Consider the following 20,303-nt stretch of genomic DNA (forward strand, 5'->3'; position numbering starts at 1 on the left):
ACAGTTATGTGATTCGTTATTTGTTCTGTTCACAGGGTGTACAAAGGTCTACACTAAAAGTTCCCACCTTAAAGCGCATCAGAGAATACATACTGGTGAGTAAAATCGTAGCGACACCTGACTCTGTTTACTCACTTGTACCTAGTCGTATACTTGCTACTTATTGTCGTGGTTCGTTTACCGTGATTAGTTCCTAATTTGCAATTGTTAACGACAGGTGAAACGACATAATTTGTAATTTTTGAACGACACTGGATATAAATCGCGTATTGATGTAGAATCTGACCCTTGGATCGCACTGTGTCGTGAAAATGCCTGTAACAACAAATCTTTGACAAGTACTTGTTGCGGAAAAGGAGGGAGGGAATACGAAAAAGATCTGAACGCCATGCTCCTTCGATGAAGCGGCGAAACTAATTCTTGCCAAGTACACAAACGGAGAAACTAAAATTCGTGTTTGAAAATTAAATTCACTGCTTATTTTCAACCGTTTTCCTAATGCTCTGCACGCTACGAATAAAAGCCCTACAACTTCTATAGACAACGGACGATGTCGATAGGTTCGGCGACAATGAAACTTCGCTATAACATTCATAGACAACTATTGTCCAATTGAGTCATGTTACAAGTTTTCTGCCATGAGATTATATACATAGATGTAGGTACGGTAGGTGTGTTAGATACGGGTATGTCGCGGAAGAACTTATCGACACATCTATACTGATATGGTGGCGGCTTTGGAAGGTGAAGGGTGTTTCGACCACGAGTTTAAATGATTGAACTAATAGGCGTTGTTATAGGTAACTGTAATTTGTTATCGAGGATGAGGTTAAAGTAATGCAGGTGGGAGTAAAGTGTCGGACCGCGAGGCAGTTAGAAATGGCGCAGGCGAAGGATTGTACAGGGAAGCGTCGAGAGTATCGAAATGTATATGGCTCATTCGATCTGTATATGACCTGACCAAAACTATCACCCTTTCAGAACCTACTCAAACGTTGTGAAATATTTTCGTTAGTTGCCAAAGGTGTGTGTGATTTATCGCAGATTAACATTTCGACATTAGCAGCCAAGAACATATATATATTCGAAAATTGGCACAGTCCGAGTTTCAATCCTGCAACATAACTATCGATTGTGAAAACAAAAAAGTTTCAGTTTTGAGAGAATTTTAAAGTCATAATATGCTAAACAATACGGTGTGCCCTGGAAGTCGGTAATAAATGAAAAATAACGCCGCTTTTGAAGGCTTGTCGAAAAACACACTTCTTTTTGGGCTGAAAATTTTAGAGACTACTATTCTGTTATTGCGGAAAAATGTGTATAAATTTTACGAATAGTCGAAATTAGTTTAGAAGATGTGAATTTTTTACTTGTATCATTTTGCAAAAGTTATAGTAATAATAATAATAATAATCATTTGACAGTAAGTGAAGAGCACCTTGCAAACTCACACGAAACGACGTAAGCAATCAAAAATTTTGCTTATTGAATAGTATAATATCTGAAGATTTCGTGTGACGATGCAAAGTCTATCCGAGAAATACAAGTTTGAGCAAATTGTCTCATTTCGGATTCAGACTCTCTATTGACCCATAAAATGCCCAGAAACCATTGAATAAACAAAAGTTTGAATCGTGTACTGTGTTTCATTCGAGTCCACAGCGTACTTTTTATGTTTTGAAAAGTGATTTTTTTCATCTCAAATTACAAATTAATTTAATAAAACAATTAGCTTCTAGACCAAATTCAGCCGCGTAATAAAATTAATACACGTTTCTCTACGCCGACTGGGGGGTATTTTTTAAAACTTTAATGACAAAAAACGTAGAGTTTTTTAGAAAAACCTGAAAAATTAAAGGATTTTTCATATTTCACCAACTTCCAGAGGCCGCTATATTGTGTTGCGTATAATTTCAAAATTCATTCTAAAGAAATAAATCTTTATTTCCAACATTTTATTTGCATGATCAACAATTTTCGAACTATGCCGGATTAGAACTTGGACTGTGTCGATTTTCGAACATATTTTGTCGACTGCTATCGTCTAAACTTCTTCGAATAAAGATCTAAAATAACCCCACATATTACCTCTCATCAACTAACGAAAACATTCCACAAAGTTTTATTCTGTCCTGAGAGAGTGAGCGTTTTGGTCTGTACGACGACACGTGGAATGCCCTGTATATATATATATATACACACACACACACAGGTGCCAAGGTTTGCGTCAGGGCGTGGTTCGTCCCAATCTGCACCGCGCTACGTCGCGACGTACCGCACCGTACCAAATGTATGTCGTACGTATTGACCTGCGCGCATCTATAGGTACGCGGGTACTCACGATTAGCTACGTATAACGTAACGCAGGCAGACAGCGTACAATATAAGCGTTGTAGCTGCTGACCCGTAGCCGGGAACCCGCCTCGGCGATCACCTCGTAGGTGAGCATGAGCGGGCGATGAGTTGCGCAGACCACGGTGACCCACATCTTAGGCTATATAGATATAGTATAGGTAGGTATACGTATGTATGTACGTATGTACGTAGTACTGAAACGCCGCGACCAAACGGATTCTGCATCCGGGCGGGATCACGCGTGTGCCTGGCGATGAGATCAATGGTACAGCCTTTCCCGGAATAATATGCGGCCCAACATCCGCAGCGTCGTTCCAAACGTCGTGAACCACTTTCGAATTGGTCGCGGTATTCGTTATCTTATTTTCCCCGCATAAACGGTTTCCATATCAACGTCTGGAACGGTGCAAGTAGGCAGACAGATGTACGAATTCTATGCACGTAGGTAAATCCTGCGTGAAAACGGGATGACGATAAAATAAGTTATCACATCCGTCAGGTCCCCCCTTCTACTATATTGCCGGTGGGATTATAATCTGACGATTGTATAGGTATGTGATTAGCGTGCTTTGTGACGGTAAAATTTACAGCAATTCGGGCATTTATATCGCATTATAGATTAAGTAAAATACATACGCATAGCGTGTATTACTTTCAGCATTCGTTTCGTGACCTGTGCAATTCGTTGTGTACGTATTGTGTTCGCTCATCACCGTTAGAACTTTCAATGCTACAAGCACAGGAAATCCATAATATATACATAATATGCGTTGGAGGCTTTGAAATCGGCGATTATCGGAGGTAAAAGGCGAAAGGTAAAATGTCTAATAATTAGCGATCGCGAAGAGTTACAGGCTGACAGGTGACTCTTATTTTTTGCTTACACCGTCGTTGTACTATACGGATATAGTATGTCCTTTTTTTCCACGTCCTTTCGTGCGTTAGGTCGTTCTCAGTCGCAACGTGTCGAATGGAATTTGCGCATCATAGATATACCCAGGGTGTCTCGATATATTTGAATAATAGCCGAACTGTCGTAGGTAGGTACTACGTAATCATACGCATTGGACTGTCGTTCCCAATGCGGGATAACAGATCGTATACGTACAGGCGCAGATGGAATGTCGTGGATGTGCAGAAGCAACGGGAGATTAGCGAGTTGAGAGCCTCGGGCACATGACTGCGGCACGGTGGCCTCCTGAATGAACACTCGACCCGCTCGAGGTCTACACGGTCGCAACGCCCTTACATTATACAGTACGCTCACGTATGTATACATATACGTATAGGTAGGTACATACCGCTACCTCGGCCACGCACGTGAGTCGTGGCGTACACCGGCGACCAGGGGGACGAGGGACCAGGGACCAGGGACCAGGGACCAGTGATCAGAGACTCGAGACCGAAGACCGGCAGTTGGACCGTTGTCGCGGACTCGTACATACGAATGATACCCACACGTGTCCCTGTGCACGCGCTCTTGCACCAACACTCGGTTGCGCGAACAGTCGAACACCGCGCAACGTGTTTATAACGCGAGGCGCGCGCGGGCGCGAGGCTAGCCACATTCCTCTTTGACCCACACTCCGTTCTTTTCGTCGCATCGCGGAGGATCCGCTCTCGCCGCTCGCGGAGTCGTATCATCTACCCGTGCACCATGCGGCTTACGTCGTCCGCACGTATACCTACCTACCTACCCACCCATGCACAGCCGCCGCAGGTATGGGTAGGTGGTATCCCTAGACTGCGATGACTCGTTGCCCGTTATACTCACTCTTACCTGCTACACTCTGTTACAGGCCTGGACCTGTAGATATCTCTATATAACTCATACCTAAATTCCATATACACCTTATATACCCGTCTCGGTGATACGCCACGTTCATTCATTAATCATCCATCCGTTCATTCATTCGTCCGCTTATTCGTTCGTTCATTCATTCGTTCACTCATTCATCATTTCATTCGGCTATTCATTTGCAAGGTTCGGCTCAAACAGTCGTCTCATCCTTATCTTCGTTCCCGTTACTTTTTTCGATCCACAGTAGATCGAAAACGAAGCTCCGTCCATGTGTGGCAATTCCGTACGTCACAGGTACAGCTACCGCGTTATAATCGTATCGTAAGGATAACGTGAAAAAATGCATTGATTACGCCTCATCGTCAAGTGAGCCGCCATGCAGGTCAGTGTATAAATTTTGTACATTTGGCACACAGAAATATAAAAACGGTTTCATTGTCACCTTCCTTCAGATGACATCAAGAATATCCCTTGGCATTTCGGTCAGCCAAGTTGTTTCAGTTCAAAAGTCAGAGTCAATTGAAAATTATACTGTTGGAAAGAATTTGTTCCAGGCTCTGTGTGCCCTTTATATGGCCCTGGATCGATGTTTTACGTCGATAGACACGGTGCAGAAAATACATTACAATATGCGAAAATCAAAAAATTCCAATCCCTAAACCTGTTGCAATTATTACAAGTAGGTTACATATACGAATACACCTGTCACGAAATCACAAGTTACACGAGCGCGTATCGGTGAAATGGATTATTTAAAGGTGAAAAATTGACTTTGGTACATCGTACATATGGCCTTATCATAGAGGCGATCCGAGGTCCGCTTTGGTTCCCAAGAAAGAGTGAAACGAAAAATTTGGCTGAACGAGCTGGCCGTGGATGAAGGGAGGAGAGGGAAATGCGCAAAGGATGGAAGGCGAGGATTCATACTTCACGGATAATATCAATGATCGGAATTGCGCGGCGCATTGTGTGCCGTAGCTGGATGCTAGGTATGCCTTGTAGTTGTACAGCGAGAAGCCTGTGGTGTAGTGCTACGTCGAGTTGTACGGGTGCATAGAAAGGAGACCGGTTGGCGAAGTCTCTCATCTCCTCTCGGCTTCTCTCTTTTCACTTCGGTTGCGCAGGGCGAGGTGGCTCGGGGGGAATGACCATAGAGAACGTGGGCGTACCGTTCGTTCAGCGAGGCGCCCGGCCGACGACACAGCTCACCCAACTCACGGGCATGCGGTCTTCACGCGCTCTATATGCGATATATAGCTATCATAGGTGTGTGTGCGTGCGTGTAGGTACCTATATGTTGCCTGCAAACAACGGACACCGAATATTCCCCCCGATTGCGCTCTTTCCGCCCTTTAACCGGGAGAACGTATCATCACAGTGAGTGTTTAATTCACGACGCAAAGATGGAAATACCTATATTCCTGCAAAGGAGAAGAAACATATCGCATTGTTGAAACCGTTGGCATCGATTTATCGTCCAATTAACCATCACACAAAATATATGACTGCTTGATGAAGAACCTGATAGCGTTAATTGGATGCATGATCTCGCATCAATGATGATTTCAAGTCAAAACATACATGTAACCCCCAAATGCATACCTTTGATGAAAATTATCAAACTTTTACTCTAAAGAAAACTCGCCTTCGGTTCGTGCGGCACTTCACACTCGTCAACAAATCCAAATTTTATACGCATTCTTCACAAAAATAACTATTGTTTCCAACAAGTAGGCTTCGTTTTTCGACCAGCACGATCGCACAGAAAAATCTAGGGCAAATCTGAAATGTCAACTTCTCATATTGATCGCTATTTCCTAGAACGCCCCGAACAAGCATTCTACACAGCATATGAAGTACGCGAGAATATTGAACGTCGTGAGTGATGACGGGTATTCTAATATCACGACATGGTAAGCAATTATTGGTTGGTGAAGGCAGATAAAGTACAAATTACAGGCTTTCATACTGGAGTCAGAAAGAAAATGAATTTTGACGAAGTTTTAATGAATGAAAATTTTCAGACGCACCGGATATCCTATGTCTATCCGGTATCTGGTTTATCACCTTTGATTTTTACCATCCGGACGGATAGCTGGATAACAATAATATTCGGTAAAACAATCATATCGGTAGAGGTCAGAGTAGCGAACAAACATGAAATTGAGCAGCACAACAAGAAATTGAAATACGTTGTTTCTTGTCCACTTACTTGAAAAGGTTCATACCTTTCCAACCCAGATTTGTGGAAAATTATTTGTTCAATGCAATTTGAGGTCAGATTAGGGGATTTCTAAAACCATATTCTTTTTTTTCTTCGAGTTAACAATTTTAACCCTTACATGCCACACTTTTGTAGAATCACGTGCTTGCCAGACTGGGGTGCTTCGTACCGCAGCGACAAAAAAAATGTTATAAACACTAAAACACTAACGCCGTTAGAATCATCGAATTCAGAATGCAGCTAATCGAAATCCAGAAAAGTTAAAACGTAGAAAGGTCAAAGTTTAGAAAGCCTAAATAGAGAATCGTCAGGATCCTGCGATTATATGTATCTTAGCTCGATATGTACTCATTCGTTCTGACGACTCTATAGTCTAACTTTCTATACGTTGATCTTCATACATTCTGACCTTTAAGTATACCATGTCTTTCCCTGTGTCAAAAATTCTACGAAGTGATTTTTCAACTCTGAAAATTCGCTATTTTTTATATTACGCGGACATTCTACCTTTTCACCCCCACCAAAGTTTTCGTTATTGAAATTCGGGATATCCAGTATCCGGCAATAATCTATCAACGTATATCCGGTATCCAAATATGCCGCAAATTCTCTATCCGGTACATGCCTAGTGAAAATATGAAAAGCCAAAATGTTAGGGATAGGCACTCGATTCGGTTGAGATCGTCTTCTCGAGAAACCAACGCCTACCATGACGTATGGTATGATTCCGACTACAGTAGCATACTTTCCCGTGGCCCTTAAGCTGTCATTCGTATACCTGGGTCACATTACCGGGCACTCGACTAAGAACTTTTAGTAGCGAGTTGAATGGTAGTGATTGGTCTTGCCATTTTCAATAATGAAATGCCTTGTGTCATTCATCGGTCAGTCCAATCGTAGGAAGCCCTTGCCTACTCGAGTCTGATGCCAAACTCTCATACGATACTCGAGAGTCTCTGGGTCGCATTCATCGTTCAATCCATATCGGGGACGACAAGTACGTGCTCATCGATCGTTACAATTTATTTCGTGGCTTATAATTAAACCTAAAATTAGACCAGTGTCAGGTGACGTTGAGTCAGGTGACGTCCGTAATATTTATTGCAGATACTCAGACAGTACAGAATGTTGTTGGTTTTCTTGACTTTACATAATCCACTTCCAACTGTATATCATCGATTTGCGAAAGTGCACATCCGTCCTTTCCCTTTCGTCATCGTTGGATAGGCAATAGGTATATAGGGTATATCCGAGGTTCTCAAATAATATTCTTGCGATCTCATCGTTGAAATATTTCTGAGCATAAAGTGGCAAAGGTGGTGAACGTGTCGTATATACGGGCCGTGAAGTGGCATTTCTAAGCCTCCAATCCATTGGTAATGTCTTCTCACCAGGTATATCGTAGAGTAAAATACATCATGAACCACCGTTCGAACGCGAGTGGAAAGCATCAAAGCATGCATGTACAGTTAAAGGTCACCGCGCTGTAGTCCCGAAGTGAACAGCTTGCAGCACACGGGTACATTAATATACCGCATTCAACTTTATGTGTATAGAGTATACACACATATACAATTTACTTTTACCATGTGGGTATGCCGCGCTATGTAACTACGCATACCTGTGCTCACCACTATGACAATCGCCGAGAGCAGCGGCATTGTTCGCTAATGGCTTCGTTTAACGAAGTCGACTGATATCGTGCGGCAAACGATAGCTCACATAGCTTTAGCACGGGTATAACGGAGAATCGAAGCTTAAACGCGGATGCAGGTCTCGGTGTATGGTACATACTTCATATGTACTTGGCCATCACAGATTTTTCCCCATTTTCCGCTTTACAAGCTCAATCCGTAGTCGGTTGCCCAATACTTATTCTAGATACCCCCTCATCGTTCTTCGCGGCTCGGCGTTGCAAGGTCCAATTCCCGAATTCCATTGCACGTATCTCTATCGGTAGGTTCATCGTAAGCAAACCATGAGATTAGGAAACGTCATGTGTCTTAGCAAATATAGAGGAAATGTTGAAAGCACACCTTCCAATAAAATTTTATTCATTATCTCCGGGTTATTTCCATGATGTTACGGAATACGAGTACCGGGTTAAGTAAGTAAAGGTTAATAAAAAAAAAAAAAAATATAATGATTCACATTGACAGACTGATAATAAACTGAATGGCATTCAAAATCTTAGCCATTTATATTCTGAATTTGCCGAATACGTTTAAAAATCACCGCTGACTGAGTATCTGTACTCCAATCAGTTGTCACGTATCAATACCACTGCACGTTACAACGGAATGTCGTTTTTCCTGTAACAATATTGCGTTCACTCCATCACCATGTATATTCCTATTATAACACACCATGTGCGATATGGAGTTTTCATAAATACGTAGGTAAGTTATTGCTATAGAACTAGAAGCTTGTTTCTTTTTCAACCTGTTGAACATATTTCGCAATCTCGCAATTCTTATACTATTGGGATAAGATCTTGTAGTTGCGATGGTAAATATCCTTGCTACCTAGCAACGTAACGTCAAAGCTTGTGCCTACGGCGTACTTTATACATTCAGTTTTGAATAGTTAATCAATTAGTAATGATATATGGAGAATGTGTTTCCTGTAGCCTGAAGATGACCGGCCAAGCCTGGTCGACACGTTGAGCAAAATAAGTTGATCATAGACCGTAACTGAAGAACGAATTTTTGAAGTACCTATAATATCAGCCGTCGCGTGAATGCCTTTCATCGTCCGGATTATACATCGTTATATTTACCATCGATTTATTATCTCACCAGTTTCGGAGAAAGGAAACGAAAATAAATATTCTAAAACTTGGAGTAACGCGATCCTCCTAAAAGACGGTCATCACTTTCGAACGTCAAGAGTTCTTCAAACGCGGTCTCATTTCGTATTGTGATAATGATATCTTTAGAGTTGATAATGAGTGAAATCGGAAATTGAATATGAATCCAAAAAGTTTGGAAGGTAGAAATGTGATATATAGCTGCGACTGAAGGATTTCGAATCCTCGTACGCCTTACGGAAAATTACACAAGGTAAAAAGGACTATGAGATAGCTAGAAATACGAGTGGTTTTCTCGTGTGGGATGCTTCTCATTGTTTCCAGAGCCAAAGAATTTCGGTGTCGGAATGCCCCGGTGTCCAAGCTCAACGTACTCGTGTAATGCAGTAAAAATGTATAGAAATATAAAGATATTGTTACTTTGGTTGCAGGTGAAAAGCCGTATCAATGCCAGTGGCCAGAATGCGAGTGGAGATTCGCCCGTAGCGACGAATTGACGCGTCACTACCGAAAGCACACCGGAGCCAAGCCATTCAAATGTGCCGTTTGCGAACGTTCGTTTGCGCGCAGCGATCACCTTGCTCTTCACATGAAACGCCATCTCCCAAAACAGCATGCCAAGTGATAACCGTGGTACAAGAAACGGAACGGTATCATTCATATGTCGCATTACAGAAGTATAAGGAACTTGGAATAAAGTGCCTCCCGTTGCATCGGACAGCAGCGATTAGGCTGTACAACCACGGACGTGGGTTTGGGCTGCAGCGCAGCCGTCGAGTAGCAAATTCTTCGTACCCAAGAACCTTATCCAGTACTACATAGTACATCGTACACACCTGTAATATTATACGCATTGTGCCTTATACAACGGCCACTATCGCCGGCCCATGTGGTTGGGGTATCACTCCTCGTATGGAGACCGTTGGGTGCCAGTATAATTACACAAGCTTCGAAACTCATTATGTGTACATGTACGTAACACGTATACACTCCGATTTTCGGTTTCAATCTGCGAGTGACTCCACTTTCACGCGTTTTCTCGTTGTTAGTGACACCAACTACACACATATATATATATGCATTACAGTAGTCGCTTTAATGTTAGGGTGCCACAGTTAGAAACTGAATCGCCGGCACAATAATATCACGTTTGACGCCGCGCGCAGAATTCCCTTCGGAGGGCTTGGGAATTTGATGATCGATCAAAACCAAGTGGAGAGATTCGTATATCTTATAATGATGTACCTATTGGATATGATATTTTATCGGGTGATACCTATTTCGATAATCAAAAATGGATAGATCAAGAAACAGATTGTAAATTAGGTGTATAATGTTATTAGATCACTTCCCAATTATTATCGATAAGTCATTTTTCATCTCGTGATAATCTGATAAAGGATTCCTTATTTTTAAGATTCATATATTTTTTTTTTCCTTATAGAAGAGCATTTAGCTGTTTTTGATCAATAAAAATCCACATGAGAGTAGTTGTTACACCGGTCCTGTTTATTATATGATGTACTACGCTAGTCAAGTTACCAAAGTTTACCAAGCCCCGTCGACCGTAATTCTGTCAAAATTTCCAAGCCCGCGGCAAGACAGGCCGAAAATCAAAATAACTGTCTTTACGACGAATTCTTGCTGGTCAAAGTGACAAGTGTACATGGGTTTATATTATACACACCTACACAAAAATGTGCGAAATATGTAAATATATAGGTATACATATACTCGCGAATTCTTTAAACAACAACGACCTACCGATACTATACCACCAATGTCTCGGATATCTCAGTGATCCCGTGATTTTTTTCATCAATTTCTGAAGCAGAAAAATTAACTTTCACGTTAAACGTAACAACTGTATTATTGTATTCACATGAAGAATGAAGGTATAATGTGCAGATTATCCCGAGGTGACCAAGTTTGTCGCGCCCTGATGTACAAGTCAATCAGGAGTTCAAGCAGAGTGCCGTACGTTATGTTGTTATAAGAAATAAATTCAAGAGTATGTGTTCGCATTCGTAGCTGATGGTACGAATTTTTTAACGGTTAGAATGATCACTTTCAGTCAAAGCTGAAAAATCGTAGGTACACTGAGAAAAAAAAGTTATCGAACCGAACAACGAATTTTTCTCACTTCCAGTTTATTTGGTTCCAACAATTTCTCACTCAGAATAACCACTTTTTAGTTGAACGAAAAATATCGATGCATTGATTTAAATGCTATATGCTTTCGAGTTTAGTGTATTTCAAACAAGTACATATTTATTTCATAGTATTAAACTGGAAATTTCGTAACGAATACTTCGCTTCAATCAACAATACCTCATTTAATTCGTGGAAAAATAGTACTTTAACCGGTGAACACATCGGTTCAGAAGTACCGAGAGATTGGAAATAACAATCCCACGCTTGCTGAAATATGAACGTTATTGCCAGATAGTAAACATATTTGGCTCAATGTGATGTATGTCCGATATAATCAATGATAACTATGATCAAAGAAATGTGTAATATGTTGAAACAAGAATTTGTTTCACAAGACAGGTTTTGATATTCATTTAAGAAAATTATTTTGTTCATCAGATTATACCTATAGCTACTTCAAACAAAAAAAAAATTCCATACAAGTAAATGAGGATATGTTTGAGTGGAACCAAGTAAGAGTTGTTGAGTTGTTATGTGTACCACATTTAATTCAAGTTATTAAATAATACAATGAAATATAAGTTTTCTGAGTTTTAAACAATCATGTGTAGTTGAAAATTGCAAATATACACTTGAAATTGATTTCAAGAACTCTCGACACAATTGCATACGCGCTTGGTATAAATGAATCATTGTTTGTAAGAACTGGACATAATTTCACTGAAACAAAATTTTTGTTGATTCGGTAATCTTCTGATTTTTTGACGTGCATGTTTCACTATTTTCAACCGAAATGATATTTCATTCGTAGTAGTAAAAATTCCGGTCACTAGACGGCAAGCTTTCCTGCTTGAAAAGTAGTATCAAAGATGTTTATATACTCGAATCCTTCACATTACGCTTAATCAGCCAACTATATGCGATGCGATATATTGGGTTATGGTTTTGATCCATCTACGTTTTCTAAAAACTATTTTGAAGTTACGCTACTACACTTGTTTGGTGGCAGTCAATAACAATAGCATATCGTAGTGAAAGAAATTGAAAAAAATATGTAACCGAGCGATACTTACACTATATTTATGGTATATCTAAATTTATATATCCATAATAATCAAATACTAAAGAAATCGTTGAATTATTTAAATACATTTTCAATCCAAATACGAGGTTAGTCGTTGTGATTGGTCCTTGTAAACATTATTTGAGTGGAGGTACAGTTTGTTTGGCATCAAGTATGCAGCGTTTAAATAAAAATATCAAACCAGAAGAGCAACTCAGTGAGTTTTGCCGCTCAGTTTTTATTTAATTCAGTTAAATTATGGTTCATTGGTCCTAAATATGATTTTTTTAAATTGAAAACTACATAATTTGTCGCTGGGAATAAATGTGCTCTCAGGACTATACAAACGCATGGATTATTTGCATCAATTAATATTTATTAAATCTAATAACTTTTTTTTCTCAGTGTAGGAAAAGTTAAGTTGAGGACAAGCGAGTACGCAGTACTCGTAACTAGCCCTATACCGTCCTAAAGTACTCGGTGAAATTATTCACTTGATCGTGGAGCTCTCGTGGACAATTGATTCGAACGAATTCATAAATCTTCAAGAGTTAACAATCAAAAAGTATTAACCACTTGTGTCAAAAAATGTTAATTCAACGTAAGTTCAATTGATGCATTAGAGATACACGAGAAAAAAACGTAACTTACCCTTACAAGTCCAACATATCATGTTGCCTTATCCAAATATTTCTGTGTCCGGGGCAGACAAAAATTTATCTGTGCTCTTTGCATTTTTTATCAGCTCCTACTCAAATGAATAGTTTATCCGGCTGCGTATTACTGAAAAATTCAGGTGAGACCGATGGGAAGTAGCTTTCCACAACCAGAAATATGTATGTATCATAGCACGTATAACTTAACAATGTAACGTATGTATTATATATCGATACGTATATATATATATATATATAGTATATATATATACTGTACTGTATATATATGTATATACTGTATATATATATATATATACAGTACGTCGAGACTTGTGCACAAAAATTAATTCGATATGTACATTAATTTATGCTCATGTATAACATGAAATTATATCTTATGTAGTCTTCGCGTCGTGTGTTATTATTTTTTAATGTACTGCAGACACATTCACGTACATAGAAGCTGTGACTATAATAGACAGAGGAGAGCTGGGCAAAATGGGCCCTATACGTTAAATATTATTTTTAGGCCAAAACAAAACAAATTCATCATGTTTTCGTTAAGGGGCACATTTTGCCCGGCTCTCCCCTACTTACAAGCTGATACTTACACTATAATTAATGGTATTGAGTAACCATATCTTAATAAAAAGAACCAGCCCGAAACTATTTTTCGCGATAGTGTGGAGAGCAAACTAGCCGAAATGCGAGTTGGTATTCTTAGCAATTTGATAACGATCGCAGGTAAAGGCATACGTTGATAAGTGTTTCATCGGCAGCGCTGGGTTTTCTATCTTCGCCTAAAGCGTGAGATGGAGAAATATAAGACATTAATGTTAATCCGTTGGTTGGCCATGTTGACCAGCATTATGAAATGCATACTTATTATCGATTCTTTGAATGGTCGGTTGAACTTACGATTCAATTTTTCTGATACGCCAACTTCCATGTTAAAGCTGGCATCCTTCCGTAGACTGTAGTTACTTAATGACGATAGGTATACATATAATTTCGTCAAACATTTGTTATTCAATCCGCCACGTTTATACCACACTGCAAAAATGGTGACGTTGAAATTGACTAAAATGGGCCGATGTGGACTACTATAGAGAAATTTTTACGGTCAATTTGGTAATTCAACATCGGACAGCGTCAGATCGACATAGGATGGTGTTAGATTGACAGTAAATTTTCGTCTATAGAAGTCAGCGCCGTATTTTTATTACGGTGCATGCAGTCGAATCTAATTCAAAATGCAACGGAAATCTGCAGATGTCTGCGTCTAGTCTAACACTCGTTAATGTTCCAATACCATTGACGTTCCGTTGACGGATCACTAACAATTGGGTACAAGTATAAGAGTTTTGGCCACGCATACCGAATTCGAGCGATAATGTTTTTTCAGCTTAGTTTTAATCCTACATTTTATACAGGCAGGGTGAGGTATACTGATTTATCGGCGATATCCTTGTGCTATATGTATATGACGAGACGAGTCGGTGTCTCGATCATTGTCATTGAGATTAAATGCTTTCGATTTGGCGGTTTTAATAATACAACTTTGGATATTTAAAACTTCTTTTATAACATACGGTTATGTATTTCTCACTGTCCGGACGGCGCTAATTTGTGCATCAGATGAAGAAACCGATCGGCGTGTATTTTCGCATTTAAACAGCCCTCCGGATATATCCACGAGTCAACTGAGAGAAAAAATTCGTTGATTTCAGTAAATCTATTCATTTATAATGAATTTTCTTATAACAAATTCATATGTACTTGACTGAAATGGATTATATTCATTTAAATGAATGTGAACGTTGAAGGAAAAAAATACTTTTATACAGCGCGGTATATTTTTTATTTGAACAATGATTTTCGAGTTCATAGACAATGCGTATTAGCTTGCAGCAATTGAATTACTACAAACTGTTCTATATAGGAAACACTTACTTGGATAAAGACTACAAAAGTTTGGTAAATGAGTGAAACCTATTTTAATTCAAAAACGTATAACGATCATGTCTATACGTGTTGGAAAGAAATGAATATTCAGACAACAAATTGAATTAACCGATAGTTCAGGAACAAATATTTATTTCGAGAAACAGATTATATTTTTAAAAACAGTTGATTTCAAAAATATTTACTGGAATCTGGTGAGAGAGATTTTCAAAATCGTGCAATGTAACCCCATGAAGATAGTTACTTCGTTCCAGAAATTAGTACTTTATTGTAAGACTCCATATTTCGCGTAAGTGGATCATCCGTTTATGTGAATTAAAAAAATATTTTCACATAAATTGCTTATTTGACGAGAGAACAATTTTACCAATCCAAGTAAGCGGGATAATATAGATCAATATTTAAAAGTAAATATTAATTTTTATACACAGTAGTGCCATTGCGATTGTGACAAGTAAATTCTTATTCGATGCAATAGTTTAATATAATTATGATAGTTCGACAAATGACCGATACGTGGCAGGTTCTCTCATCTTCGAAGTATGGCTTCAATCGTTTATATCACCGGTTTAGCGTTATAATTCTCGATTGATGTGACAGAGTTCGACGGCTGACAATGAAAGCAACAAAACTCCATCTCAGAATTTTATCCAATAACATCGTTTGCCCAAAGTGATCTCCGAAAACGTACGATGTTTTTGAACGAAATGTCGAGATGAGGTTTTGTTCTCCGTCATCGATTTGTACTTTATTCGATGGGGCCGTCGACAGTGGTGTTCACTGATGCAAAAATTTTGAAATTCATACACTTCACACTGATTAATGACCTCAGATATTTATGCAGTACAAAAAAACAAAAAAAAACAAACAATAAACGGTTTCCTCAAAATAAAAAAATATTGGATCGAAAAAATATTATTTTATATCAAGGAATAGTTTTTCTAGTTAATGAAAATAATTCGTGACTACAAAAAGACAATTATTTCCATTCAAGCATTTGTTTCAGGAGCGAAACAATGCATTCATGCTTCACTATAATCATCAACTAGATACAAGAATTGGCAAATTTATTCCATACAATTACTGTTTGAACTCTATCAAATGGTCATTATAATTAAGTAGAAATATTTATTTGATTCAATCAAATATATTATCAAATTAAAATATGTTTTTTTGATCTAAGTAAATATGTTAATAGCACCATTTAACGAAATTTATTTGATCCAAGTAAGTTTTTCTTGATTGAAGCAATTTCTTCTCTCAGTGGATCGCTGGAAAAAACTTTGCATATATATATTCTATATTGGTGCGGGGAGGGCGGACTTCCTGGATTCCTGACACGGCGACGGCGGCAACATATCTTTATAATATATGTGTATATGTATAATAGTCGACGAGAAATACAATTTGTACAAAATCTTCGTTCGTCACACATACAATGCCTCGTAATAATCGTTGCAAGTACCTAGTTGTTAACGAATTTTAAGAATCATATGTACTAACAAATCGATACACCATATAATTGTGTGTATGGAGACGCACAAGTCCGTTGTATTTTAATTATAGCACTTGAATAATCAAAATGGCGTGATATAAATTTATTTTATATGCCAGCATCTGTGTAACATTGCCATATATGCATATATATATGTATGTGTGTGTGTGTGTGTACATAGCATGTAATTGTTAAGCTGCAAAATGGTTTCTATACCGTCAAATTGTTCTACATGGGTGATTTTTGTAAGACCATGCCACTGTTATTGTTGTAATCCATCGTTAAGGTATGATTAAAAACCTACATCACGTGTACGATTCCTGTAAATATCATGAAAATCATCAACGCGCCAGAATAGTGTCAGGATTTTCTCGGCTGCACACGTTTCGAGCACTCCTCTTTTCTGAATCAGTTTTAAGATTGGGAATCTCAAAATCAATAAAACAGACGTAAAGCATTCTCGGAAGAGAGATCAAACATTAAATTGGAACGAGGCAGCTTAGTGACAAGGTATCAGGAATATAAATTCCGAAGTAAAATAATCGAGACTCCAGCCTAAACGATCAATACCTAATGTCGCGGTTAAATGTTCCACGGTTCTCACAGGGAGAAGAGAATCTGAGGTCGACGATATATATATATATTGTATATATATATTTGTTTCATCAATTGGGTTTGATTCTAAGTGATGTTATTAATGCGTAAAATCGAATCTTACGCATACGTAACTCATAACAAATTGAAAATATCGCGATAGAAGCGATCAGAACGACAGGAGGTAGCTAAAATTAGAAACTCACGGTGGTGATACCTCGATATCACACACACACGCGCACACAAATCCCCTTCGCTGGTGTCATGTGGAGGACCGAGAAATGATGCATAAATCACAAAGTGTAATAGCTGAATATGAGGCAGAAATCCGGTAAATTGGAGCTAAAACACAATAAGAAATGAAAAGCTACGCACCTTCCTGGCTGTGCATCCCAGGTTTCAATTGGCTAATCGTGAAAATTATAGTTCCTGCTTCGGGGTGGTGTCAACCTACCTTCTCACGTGATTTTCGCTGGTTCTACCTCATATGCTTTGAAAAGACGGTAATATGAGCGAGTGGGGGACGCGAGGGTCGCGAGGCTACTACGATGACCACTTAACTCCACTCGTGGAAGGGCATTGGACTGGTGACGGAATTATTACCGTGTACTTGGGAGGGTTTCTGAAGGTGGTTTTTGTTCCGAAATTATTGCGAAATTGTGCAACCTCTCGAGTTGTTTGTGACCCCTGAGTGTATATAGGCTACAGGGTTCCTCAAATCGTCCTCCAAAATTCCCATCGGATAATGTGTACCCATCGACCACGCCATCGACACAGGTACAGTATGGAATATGCAATCCCAACATGAAGGCGTTCGAAAAGTGTCCGCTAGATTTAGACAGAGGGAACGAGGTGGAGGTCAACTGCTTTCTCTCTCTATCATATTGCTACGCACCTGAATAGAAAGAGACGGAGGATGACCGCCACCAGTGGCTACCTCTTTCTACCAGCTGGCCGTGTTCTACCGGCCTAAGCGTAGTCCATACTATATGTCAATGTGTGTACCTGATGGTATCTGCTGTGAATTTTCTCTATCGTCATTTCTTTTTCATCTCTCTCTAGTGACCATATCTAACAATAAGATAAACCATCGAGTAACAAAGGAGCTAATCTTGGACAATATTTTCTGCTACTTCAGCGGGTCAAGTGGGCTGAGTGTCGTCGCTAATTTGTATAATTCGTAGTGTTTCCACGGTAAGTGAAGAAGTTATTGCGTCGTTCAGGTGGTAGTAGTAGATTTAATGTCTCTTTGTAACACATTGAAATAAAAAAGGGTGAAACATCTTTATTGGCATGTCAGTCAACCGTACCGGCATTACAGTTTTCATGCCTGTTTGCTGTAATCGTTTAAGTCGGTAAGTTACCACTTAATTTGTGTGACAGACGAATCCCATGAGGGCTAGACCTCTTTAATGGAATATGGCTACTAAATAATTCATGTCGTGGATATCAAGGGATTTTCATACCGATTTCGACAATGTTTGAATCTTATCCCTTTGAATTGATAAACTAATTTCTTAGTACAGTAATGTTCATTGGTGGGTTCCCAGCGGCTCACTATTTATTGGAATCAAAACTGGAATAAGTTTCCTTTCTTAACAAATCTCATATGTCAATGACTAGCGACTATGGGGGATAAGTGTAAGGAGGACTATGTTCGTGTATGAAAAGTATCAGTAAAGTAGGGTATAAATGAGTTGGCGTTGCTGTAACAAAGCTTAAGAAAGATAAAAAAAGTTCAGTTTTCGAAGTTCCTCAAGACGAAGAATCGCGTCGAAAGTACGTCCTACGCGTATTTCGTCCGTACAGAGAAATATTTGATTTTAATGAGCATTGCACTAATTTTTGATTATATGAAAATATTGTTTATGTTCTATTATTGGGTGTATTCCGAAATATACTTCCAGTACTGCCAATCGTGACGTCACGCAGTCAACTGCGAACTGCGTTCCGCTTTTACTTCGAGTTGCCAGTCGCAGTAAAATCGGAACGTTACACCGAGGACGCGGCCATCTCTCAAGTACTGCAACTGCATCACGTCTCAGACCGCAGTAGTCGCAGTCAACAACGTCACAAATTTCACGACGCCACTGACTGGCGGCAGTAAGCTGTCGCGCGATTTCGGAACGCGGTTGCCAGTACTTGCAGTACTGCGAGTATATTTCGGAATACACCCATTGCATGGCTGTTCAAAGGATGTATTCCGATTGCATGGCTGTTCAAAGGGTGTATTCCGAAATATACTCGCAGTACTGCGAGTACTGGCAACCGCGTTCCGAAATCGCGCAACAGCTTACTACAGCCAGTCAGTGACGTCATGAAATTTGTGACGTTGTTGACTCTGACTACTGCGGTCTGGGACGTGAGGGAGTTGCAGTACTTGAGAGATGGCCGCATCCTCGGTGTAGCATTCCGATTTTACTGCGACTGGCAACTCGAAGTAAAAACGGAACGCAGTTCGCAGTTGACTGGGTGACGTCACGGTCTGCAGTACTGGAAGCAGCCCCCTGTCACTCCGTGTTTCAGAAAACGAGTCTATGTTGTCACACTCGGTAGAGAGCGTTAGTAGTACAGTTGCACGGTTTGCGCGATTACCTTTACGGCCTTTACAGAGTGCAACCCACTGATACAGTGGTGCAACCCGTGCAACTGCACTACTAGCGCCTTCAATAAGAACTAAAATTATGTGACATACTAGGTTACTCTTTTTACTTATTCGCTCGATCTAGTTGCAGGGGGCTGACTGGAAGTATATTTCGGAATACACCCAAAGCTACCTCTCCCATTCTAACTTGATTGGCTTACCCCAAGGTTGCACTGCTCCAAGTGGCAGAAATGAGCACTACGCTTTTGGCACACTATTTGAATCACTCTCCACCTTACGGGTTTCCAAACCAGTATGTAACTCGGTGAAATACCATATATGTAATATACGTATGTGAAATACTGGCCGTGTTCGACGGCTCTTCATTTTGCACGAATTCCTTTAAAATGATAGGAGCGCACGCGCAGAACGTACTCCCTGCTGCGCGAAACTGGCACATGCGCAATTTATTACAATGAGAGTATAACCTCAAACCCTGGGTAAATTGGTCAAACCACGTGTCAAACACTGTCGGCAATGTTTTTACTGTCGATTTTTCTTTATACCTACAACAAAAGATGTCTCAGAGCAACAAGCTATGGT

General features: G+C 39.6%; 1 protein-coding gene and 1 long non-coding RNA gene across 3 annotated transcripts in view; one reads left to right on the forward strand and one right to left on the reverse strand.

The window, feature by feature from the left end:
- Positions 1-13,318, forward strand: part of LOC124174969 (probable serine/threonine-protein kinase DDB_G0267686) — a 71,457-nt gene extending 58,139 nt beyond the window's left edge. For both annotated transcript variants that reach the window (XM_046554715.1, XM_046554716.1), the window contains exons 3-4: positions 36-95; positions 9,621-13,318. In XM_046554715.1, the coding sequence (XP_046410671.1) occupies positions 36-95; positions 9,621-9,814 (254 nt within the window). In that variant the 3' untranslated portion in view covers positions 9,815-13,318. The remainder of the gene's footprint in view (positions 1-35; positions 96-9,620) is intronic.
- Positions 13,319-13,747: 429 nt separating this feature from the next.
- Positions 13,748-14,291, reverse strand: LOC124174977. The gene is made up of 2 exons (XR_006869045.1): positions 13,981-14,291; positions 13,748-13,862 (listed from the first exon to the last, which is right to left on the reverse strand). It is a non-coding gene; the product is annotated as an uncharacterized LOC124174977 (long non-coding RNA).
- Between the last annotated feature and the right edge of the window lie 6,012 nt (positions 14,292-20,303).

This window comes from Neodiprion fabricii, chromosome 2 (assembly GCF_021155785.1).
Source record: "Neodiprion fabricii isolate iyNeoFabr1 chromosome 2, iyNeoFabr1.1, whole genome shotgun sequence".
Classification (NCBI taxonomy): Eukaryota; Metazoa; Arthropoda; class Insecta; order Hymenoptera; family Diprionidae; genus Neodiprion; species Neodiprion fabricii.